Source organism: Macadamia integrifolia, chromosome 11 (genome assembly GCF_013358625.1).
Source record: "Macadamia integrifolia cultivar HAES 741 chromosome 11, SCU_Mint_v3, whole genome shotgun sequence".
Classification (NCBI taxonomy): Eukaryota; Viridiplantae; Streptophyta; class Magnoliopsida; order Proteales; family Proteaceae; genus Macadamia; species Macadamia integrifolia.
This window is the reverse complement of record NC_056567.1, coordinates 30,016,420-30,026,893: the sequence shown is the minus strand read 5'-3', so window position 1 is coordinate 30,026,893 and position 10,474 is coordinate 30,016,420. Positions and strand designations below refer to the sequence as shown.

Genomic DNA, 10,474 nt, shown 5'->3' with positions numbered 1-10,474 from the left:
TTTTGGGTGAGGGAGAGGAGGAGCTGCTAAGGAGTAGGGTCAAGGATGATGTCAAAATGCAAATACAAAAAAATAATCCAAAATCAAGTCCTCGTGAAAACATAGAGTGTCAGTTCTAGTATTAAATTCACCTAACAAACTCCTCATGAATTAATTTATGCATAATCTCAAATGAACTAATAAAGGATAAAGAATATCAATGTCATAAAGTAAAAAAAAATAATCAGAAATTAGGAAATGTGGAAACAAACCTCAATTTCCAATTCATTGTCTCACACCTTTTGCACAACCAAGTTTTTCTTAATTCATCCTGTTCGATTCATGAAAATATGAACATATTAAAGGTTTTAGGTTTAAAAGGGGAACACGAATGAAGTATCACTCACTCTTCAGATAGATCAGAGACCACATAATGCATGTGAATCAAAGCAAGCACCAAACATTTAAGCTTACATAATGATGTTGGTGTTGCAGCTTCAAATCCTTAACAAGCTTAGTAAGCACCCCAAATATCTGCTCTAGGACCTTCAGTGGACGATATTTAAAGTATTACTATCAGTTACATGAAATCAATTAGGAGGCGAAAGCTCAACAAGGATTGCTAGTCAACTTTACAAAGGAAGAGAGAGATGTTATTCAAATACATTATAGTATTCTGCGAACTTCCTATCTGCTGAATAGAGGTCCTCCCGCAGAGCAGTCTCTTCCCTTTCAATCTCCTCGGTGATTAATTTTACCCTGACAAAATAAAGTGGACGGGAATTTGAATCACCATATTAAAGAAACAGAACTATGGCTATATTTTCACAACTCATCATAAAACAGAATGATTTTACACTTTTATGTGCCAGAGAATTTTTGCACGAAAAGGGAGCAATCAATGAAGTATCCTTATTTATTTAATTACATTTTTTTGGGGTGGATGAGGATATTGTTGAGCGTCACTTCTTAATCACAAACCTCTTTTCTTTTCTTTTTTCCCGGGGAGGAGGGGTGTGGAGGGATCGGGTAAAGAGAGAAGTATTTCGGTTGAAGTACATAAAGTGATTTACCATTGACAAGTTTCTTCAACCAAATCTCTTTCCTTCCTTTCTCCTGACTGTTCCCTATTACTATGCACATATGCACAGCATACTTATTAAAACTGGACACATCAACCCATGAAGGGGACCAGTTTGCAGGTCACTGGTTCAGATTCAGACAATGAGATGTCCCACATTGACATAACCTTGGGTCAATCAATGCTTGTATGTCAGGTGTTATATCTATATATATATATAATATTAAGATTTTCCCCAATCAATTGTCCACATGAGCTTCATTTCCAGGGAAAATTGTCCCCCTTCCCCCCCAAAAAACAAAGCAATAATAATTGAATTTTTATAACATTATGTTTTTCAGATCTTCTACAAAAACTCTTTCCTTCAAGCTTGCTGCCCTTGATCTCTTCTAACAGGTTGGGCAATGGCAATAGTGAGACAACTTTGACTTAATTAACTTGCGCAATATCTCTTCCTGTAAATCTCCTCCCTCACTGATTCCCTCTCTCTCCAGTTTAGGTCTCTCCCTCCCCCCTTTCATTATTCTCCATTCATTTTACTTCGATATGTCAACAACAAAACCCTAAAAGAAAGAAAGAGCATGTAAACTAACTTTTTATCCAAAATAAACCAATTTTCTCTGTTCAGTAAAAATCTGATAACTTAACTGACATATAATTTTTTCATAGAATACAATAAATATAAGTTTATGCACAGTTTTTTGTTTATTCTGTAAACTCTAATCCGGCTTTCTTGTTTCCTTCACCATTTACACTTGTGCATCAAGAGAGAAATAAACCATCCTTGCTGGATATTCTAAGCTCAGAACCAGTATGTCAGCAGTAGCAAACCAGTGTTTTATTATTCTAAGCTTCTGCATCATCCTTGCAGCTTACTGCTCGCAGCCCCATTAACATGGCCAGTCTTATAAATTTTTACATACCCTTCAGCTTACAACTTAAATAGTCTCATATGATTTGAAATTTGAATTCTCAATGAATCTTTGAAGCACAATAAGAATTACGTTTCAGCGAAATAGGAAACTTCAAGTCATCAGAGAAATTATAAAGTTAAAATTAAACAAATTATGCACATTCACGACAACTTCACAAAAGGATAACCAAGGTGGCTGATGACATCACAGCACAAGTAAGAGGCTGATTCTTCAACATATAAAAGATAAAAGTTAAGGACATAAAAATGAAATGAGTAACTGTATTACGTAACTGCCAGGCAAAGATGTACTTAAGTTTCACTTTTTTTGCATTCACCAAGAATGACTCTTAGGTCAAAACATTAATTTCAAGCTTGAAAAGGTCATGACTAAAGGAAAACATAAGCAAACCTCTCTGGAAGCCGCGCACTAGATGAAGTGTCTACAAGATAAAAGTAGTAGTATTAGTCCATAACATATTCATGGAACATATATTCGGGAATATATACAGATATAATCTTCTTGTGAGCTTTAGAACCCACCAATTTCATCCATTACAAAAGCCTCAGCTAACTTATCACATTTAGCTTTCAGACGAGCCTCAATTTCACGGGAAAGTGACATTTGATATTCAGCTGTGTCCTACAAGGATATAGCCAAGCCTCAGCAACACTTCAAAAAATAGTTCGGATGAACTTCAGAGCATTATTCAGTTACAAGCTTAAAAACGGCAGAAATATGCATCCTGATGATAAATATTGAACTCTAACCTAATGAACAAACAGAAAAGATTCAACAGCCATCACACAGATAAATTACTCAGTACACACATGAAGCATCTTGATACACAAAGAATAAACAAAATCTGAGTAGCATACCACATGATATGGTGTTTGCTGGAGTTGAGTTTGCCATAAGTAACCTGGTGTAACTCCAAGAAAACGATTTGGCACTCCACCAATTCCAGGATCCACTGTATCAGTACTACCAAAAGAAATAGCATTGTTTGATGCACCAGCAGTGCTATTCACTAAACCATTTGTATAACTTGTTGAATTAGAGCTTGAACTGATTGTAACACTGGTACTAGTACTATCAAGGGAGCTCCTTGACATTATACTCCATTTCTCAATTTCTTCTTCCTGAATTTCTCCATCTTTCGAAAGAAGAGGAAGTCTCAATCTCTGAGCTGCCTCAGCAACGACAAGCCTGTGCTCTAAAGCCTCGTAAACCTGAAATTACCTAGAAATGTTAAAGAGATTCTAGTCAATTGAAAACTACAGAAGTACACAAACACTTAATCATTACTAGGTGAAAGCTAGAACCATATCTGGACCTGTAATGATGTAGATTGGAGGAGGTAGAGGAGAAGCATGAACCATCCGGCCAGCCCATTGAGCCTATTCCCACCAGCTCACCAACCATGAACTTTGGGCCCAGTTATTGGTCCACTTTCATGGGTCACACTTAGGCCCAACACTATTTAACATTTACTCCATGTGTGGGGACCTTTATTAGTTTCTATTTTGAGTATTGCTGATATGTAACATCTAGCCATGGAATGAACTGATTTTCCATATAATGGGCTGTTCATGGAGTGTTGATTCTGTCCACGTTCTTGTGTTATTTTGCCTTGAGGATTTCAAAATATATTGTTGTTTCTAATTCTGGAACTTAATTAATATTTTCATTCCTTGGTGTATAATTTGAAATCCAATCGTTGGATCTTCATCTTAATTTGAAGGATAAAAATACTAGTTACCTCCATGTGACTTGAGTTTGAGGTTAATCTGAACCTTAGATTGGGGGTTATTTTGGTGTTTAACCACTGGTTTTGAGCCCTACAGGGATAGGATTCTGAAATATATGACAATGTTAGATTGAAGATTGAATCTATCACGTAACTTCCACAGGAAGACAACTAACAGCTGTTCTAATAAAAACAACATTTCCTGCATCCAGTTACTAGGTAGTATCAAATGTTTACTTTCCCATTTAAATCACAATACCCTTCCTTGTGGCTAAATAAATTGTTCAACTATATTAAATCCCCAGAAGTTAGGCTGCAACAAACAATGAAACCAGGGCACCACAAGTGAAAGCCCAACACATAATCAAAATATAGTATTTAATATCGTCATAGTAAACGATCTATAAATGTAAATGAACTTTTTCAGAATCCGTAGCATTCTTTGTACTGCAGCCTTTATAGGTAACACTGTAAAATATGGTGGGTATAGCAGATAGACAAATATCTATGTATAAATTTAACTCATATGTTTGAATGATATTTCTAAATTATCACATTGCAAATGGAAAAATAGGGCTAACTGAATCACAGACTTTATATTATCACTGCTCCCATCCAAAGTTGACAATTTGTTTTTTCTCTCAAAAGTCAGTTTGGGGCTTAGGACGGGCAGTCCAAGAGTTTAGTTACTAAAATACACTAAAAGGTTTGCCTTACATGAATTAGAGGGAGGGGGACCACCAATAACATGATTTCTAGCCATCAATCATCAAATATATATATATATATATATGTGTGTGTGTGTGTGCGTGTGTGTGTGTGTGTGTGTTTTCTGACTCTGGACAATTAAGAACTGAAAAAGTTACCCCGAGTTGATCTGATTTTATTTTAACGTTCTACGACTATTTTTTTCATTTTTTTCATTTTTTTCCACAAACGATTGAATCTAAATAAAGGATAAAGGCATACCCCCCCCCCCAAGGGCGGCACGCTTTTTACAAACACAAATTTGAAATTTAAATGACAATTGTGAACATTCTCTCTTCTGGGAAATAGTTGAGTGAATTTTTAAGTATGGTGGATAAAAACCTGGGGGGAGCTCTTCAAGCCAAGCTGCGGGTACAAACCCTGAATGTCACGAATCCCTCCAAGGTTGGCGACTGAAATTCCCTGTTGATACTCTTCCACCATAGCCATTGCCTCACCATATATTGCCTAGGGAACCCCAATAGCTCAATTAACATACAGTTGCGAAAGAGTGGGAGAGTGATTAAAATATGAAATTCAACTTCACCAAACCAGTAGCAATGCAAGAGAACACAAACCCTAAATCCAGATTTACCGTCCTCGTCAAGCAGAAAAAAGTAGTTTAATTAGGTAAGAACCTACCATGGCCTCCAAATAACGCAGTCTCTCTCTCGACATTTCCTCTCTCGCCTGCAACGGCAATCAAAGACATCTTTTTGAGAGCTAAAGCAAATTGAGAAAAATTATGAATGAAATAACAATTATTTAAAAAAATGGAATGAGGAGGAAGAATGTGAATGGGGGACTTACGAGTTGGAGATCTTCATAGGCGGATTTGGATAGCAAAGAGCCATCGGGAGCAAGACAATGCCGTTCCAACTGTTCGATCAGCTGCGAGACGTCGGGCGCCAGGTTCTGCCCTTGCAATCCCTTCACCATTTTTTGATGTACTCTTTCCTCTCTATACTCTGCCGACGGTTTATGTAGATTGAAAATTTGAAAAAGCAAAATCCAGAGCGTTACAGTGATAATGAAGGGAAAGGGTTTGGCATGCTGCCAGCTTTAGGTAAACTAGCGGCATGGGCCAATCAGAGGACTTAACACAAAGGGTAAGGGTGTCTTTTCAATATGAGGAAGAGAGAGAGGGCCTTTTTCCTTTAAAACATAATCAGATTTTCATTTGATTAAAGTACTGAGTTTTCCTCATGCCACAGTTAAGGGGCTTCAGTTGACTTCCGAAGTGTACAATTAGGTAGGAAATTAGGAGGAGGAGGAGGGTCACATCCAAACCGTGATTTCCTAATGGTAAAGGAAAATTTTGTCCTTAAATGAATTGCATTGCAGGACCATTTTTTTTTTTTCTTTCTCGTATAAAGAAGGATTAAGGATTATAAAGAAAAAAAAGGGCAACCAACTAGGGAACTATTCCAAGAGGCAAGCACGAGGAAACACACAAGCCTGTATAGCAAAAATATATGCAGGTTGTACCATATCTCAAGACAAATGAAGAACTTAAAATCCACTAAAATGAGCAGATAATAAAGAGATATCTCGAGCAATGTTTTGGAGTTTAGGGGAGGCCAAATCTAAATTGCCATTAACAACATTGACCACTTGTATGCAATCAGAAAAGCATATCAAGTAGAAGATGCAATTATCCAAGGCCCATCAAACAAGAGATCACTTTCAGCAGAATCTGGGGGCAACCACAAGAGAGGCAATGCAATAGTCCCCTTAAAACAATAGTCAGGATAAAAAATAGCGTACCCAATCTCAACGATCTTCTTATAATTATTAAAGGAGGCATCACAAACAACACATGCCCATCCATTTAGAATAACACTTTGATGGTCAATATGCAACAGTAACCCAAGTGCAAAGGTAGGTGAGGAAACCAGGAAGAATGCTTGGAGGTATTCTTAAATTTTAATTTGCATCATTGAAATAATAGAAGGACTAGTGAACACTAATGTCTCTTTGTTTTTTAATAGCCAAACTTCCCAATAGATAATAACTCGAACAACAAATGATCTCCTCTTACTAATTATGGGGGAATCGCTTAAAGGAAGAGGAGAGTGGCACATTTGATGGTAGGGAAGGCAAGCCAAAGGCGTCGAGAGGAGGGACATTCAAAGAGGGCATAAGCTAACATTTCCATCGCTAGATTGCATCGGTTTACAAGTGGATGATTGGATCATCCTTCTCTTGGCCAACTCTTCACCAACCACTAAACTTTGGAGGGAACCTTAGCATTCCAAATGCCTTTCCAAATAGATGAAGGGACCGACAAGGGATTATCACCATCTAGGCAAGCACAAGATTAAGCAAAATGATAAGCGAACTTGATTGGGATAGGTGAAGAGAGATTGCAGTAATAGCCTCAACTTAACTTCTCATAAAGAGTCTTCGAACCAAGTCTTGCTTCCAAGCTTTTTATTAGCATCAATAAGATCTGCAACAATGAAAATAGAACAATCAGAAACTCGAGGGGAGCTAATAGAAAATTTTTCTAGGTTTGGGACCCATTATGGAATTCCAAATCGGAGTGCATTGGCCATCACTAATGAACCATCTCAACCCCTCATTAAGCAATTGGTGCTCATAAAAAATGTTTCTCCAAACCTAAGAAGGTTTGCTTCCTAGTTGAGCATTGAGGAAATATGTATTTGGATAATAGATATTATAGATTAGTAAAACTCAAAGGGAATCATCATTAGTAAGAAGTTTCTAAGCAAGTTTAGAAAGGTAAGTTTGGTTCTGAAAACGCAAATCTCTAAACCCTATATTGCCACAATGCTTGCTAGTACACAGGTTAGACCAACTAGTCTAGTGGATTTTTTTTTCTCATTCTCTTTTTTTTCACCACAAAAAAAGAGCAATCGTCATATTCAAATCATTTAATAAGGTAGAGGGGAGCTTGAAGTGAGCAATGGAAAAAGAAAGCGTACCAAGGCAACGACTTTAATCAAAACCTCATTTCCTCTAAATGATAGTGATTGTCCTTTCCAACTTTGAATATTTGCAAGAGTACATCCTCACAATTCAAAGAATATGGCAGTGTTAAATTTTCAAGATTAGTTGAAAGGTCAAGATGGATTTGTGAAAACAATGGATTCTAAGGATTTTGCCAAGAAGCCTTTTACATCTAGAACTGTTAGTACTAAAATAAATGGAAAAAAATCGTCTGCAATTCTGATCTCGTACAATTCCGTAAAATACCACCTCCAGGAGGTGACACGTGTATTGATATCAATGCAATAGTCCAGATCTGATTTAAATGACTCTTCATTGATTTAAGGTTTTATTAGTTGTACCAGATCTGAACCATTCCATTGCATTGGTTTCAATACACGTGTCAACTCCTGGAGGTGGTATTTCGCGAAATTGTACGAGATCGGAATTGCAGACAATTTCAACCCAAAATAAATAGAAGATTTATTAAAGTTCACATATTGACAGAAGCCCATTGCAAGACCTTGATTGTTAGAGACATTTCACTTGTTGATTAGTACTAAAACAGTATTTAAGGCTAGGAGAGGGTTCCTTGAAAGACAACGTGACCCTGTGCCAAGATGGGGCCAATGGAAGTGCATGCAAGAAGCATGGTAAGATTGACCCTCATTTTGGGTAAGTCCAAATGGGTCTTAAGCTAACCAAACTCAACAAAAACAACTTGTCGTCGTGCGCCCAAGCACATGGGGGAAAAATGATCATCCTGCCTCCATGAAATGAAAAATGACATCTTTGTAGATGCTTTCTCGTGCACTCCCATTGGTCCTTGTGCATGAGTAGGAACTACATCCCCCATAGAAAACACTCCCTTAAACAATAATTACAATACAAGTAGGTTCACAAGAGACGAACATGTAAAGCAAAGTCAACCCTATTTATTTGTAATTTATTTTTAAAGAAATATTAAAAATATTTTCCATGGGAGAGAGTGGCTCTGCCCATGCATAGAGGCCAATAGGAGTGCATGAGACAGCATCAACTATGATTTCATTTTGCATTTCATGAGAATGGACCGATCATTTCACCCCCTCATGTGTCTTGACGGAAGGCCCATGCCCATGCCCATGCCCATGCTCCTGCATACAAGCTATTTCCCCTTTATTTTCTTTGTGGATAATTTTTGCCCCTTTTTTTTCATTTCTTTTTTATAAACAGCGGTGGCGGGTAGTTAGTTCCTTGATGTGCAAGTCCAAAGACTCCAAAGTCCAAACAGACCCTTCTAAATAAAATCTTTAAAAACCGAAAAGGAAAATAAAATCTTTCCACTCCCACGCTTTCCTTCTCCTTCACCTTCTAACGTTACAGTTTGATTGTATCATCTTTCGATCTCAGATGGAAAATGCAAAACCCGCGGCCTTAAATTATTCATCGCAGGAGCTGGATCATAATGCCGAAGTCAAATTCAAAATCCCTCAACCTTATAGTATGTATGATGGAACCCTTCTATGTGGCTCTGCCTTCAAACTTGCAGAGAAGTTCAATTCTAATTTCTTACTCTTAGGAGCTCAATTTAAACTTGGGAGCTAGTTTTAATTGTGGTGTACATTGGGGACTAACCTAAGTGAATGTAGGGGGTGTGGCCACCGCTGATGAGAACTTATAGGCAAGTTCTCTAAACATTCATGAGTCCAAGATAAGGGACATGGCCGATTCAAAAGTCCAAAGTGACTATATGATGGGTAACTCAAAAAGTCGACTTATGGGATGTGGTTGATGGGTCGGTCAGCTACACCAAAGAGGAAAGGTTCAAGGAGTCTGACTCTACCCGTACTCTGTAGCGCTGCTCATTAGAGTTAGTGTAGGTTCAAGTATGTAAGACACCTACAATGATGTATCTTATAGTGTCTAACACAATCACAACACATGTGTCCTTGTCGTTTGAAACTTGTGGGGATTGTTAGATTTTATATCTATTTTATTATATTTAAGTTTCAAAATAAAGTCTTTCTTTTATGTGTTTTGATTGTCTTGTTATGGTGTGGGACCCTTGGGGTTAAGGTAATGGAAAATGGTCAATAACACCCTATGGGAACCCTAAAGTCCACTAATGGCCATTACCATGAGTGGAGAGGTGGGCAAAGAGAATTGATTGGGATTAATTTCATTTATGAAATTAATTCTTAATTCATGCCATAAGTTATTACCAAATGGCGGTAAATGGTCAATGTCATTATATGGGTGTCCTAAAGTCCATTCATGGTCACTACCATGAGTAGAGAGGTGGGCTAGAAAATAGTCAATAACACTCTATGAGAGCCCTAAATTCCATTCATGGCCATTACCAAGAATAGAGAGTTGGGCAAAGAGAATTGATTGGGATTAATTCAATTTATTGAATTAATTCCCAATTCATGTCCATATGGCATTATTCTCCAATTAACTTGCCATTAGTTGGAGATTACTCTTGGGGATTCCAAGAGGTTGCAAGAGTTGATTTTAGGTCTATATAAACCCAACCAAATACCTTGCAGAGATACACATTCACACATTGACATTCCATCAGTTTCTACTTCTTGTGACCATACGAGTCTCTTTTTTTTTTTTTCCATTTTCTCTAAGTCTTGTGTAAGGTTAGAGGGGGGTTGTGCTGTAGCTTTTTGCTCCTAAGAAGGGACTAGAAGAACTGCCTCATCTTCTAGTGGGAGGTTGTTTTATCTTGGAGGTAGAAGTGCAAAACAACTCTTGGCAATAGAGGGCATCAATTACCTTAAATGCAGCACTACAAGTGTGACTCAACCTTAATTCTATTCGAAGCTTCTTCAGTTGCTGTAGTGGTGATTCAACATCTATTTCAAGTTTTTCCTCATCTCATTTCAGCTAAGGATCAACACTCCAACATCATAGTTTCTACTGCAAAAGTTTTATATTGCAATTTATATTTTGTAAGAAATTGTAATACAATTACCCAGCATTAATCAGTGAAAGTGTATTAAGGTATATAGCTTCAAGCACTAAAACTGTAATAGAAACATCAAACATCATTAAATCCTA

General features: G+C 37.3%; 1 protein-coding gene and 1 pseudogene across 1 annotated transcript in view; one reads left to right on the top strand and one right to left on the bottom strand.

The window, feature by feature from the left end:
* LOC122094269 (AUGMIN subunit 4) overlaps positions 1–5,475 on the bottom strand; it is a 9,718-nt gene extending 4,243 nt beyond the window's left edge. The window contains exons 1-9 of the mRNA XM_042665023.1: positions 5,282–5,475; positions 5,114–5,161; positions 4,814–4,939; positions 2,853–3,206; positions 2,517–2,616; positions 2,386–2,416; positions 645–738; positions 454–525; positions 252–310 (exon numbers count right to left, since the gene is read on the bottom strand). Of these exons, the coding sequence (XP_042520957.1) occupies positions 252–310; positions 454–525; positions 645–738; positions 2,386–2,416; positions 2,517–2,616; positions 2,853–3,206; positions 4,814–4,939; positions 5,114–5,161; positions 5,282–5,410 (1,013 nt within the window). The 5' untranslated portion in view covers positions 5,411–5,475. The remainder of the gene's footprint in view (positions 1–251; positions 311–453; positions 526–644; positions 739–2,385; positions 2,417–2,516; positions 2,617–2,852; positions 3,207–4,813; positions 4,940–5,113; positions 5,162–5,281) is intronic.
* A 3,650-nt stretch (positions 5,476–9,125) lies between these two features.
* LOC122093075 overlaps positions 9,126–10,474 on the top strand; it is a 6,690-nt pseudogene continuing 5,341 nt past the window's right edge.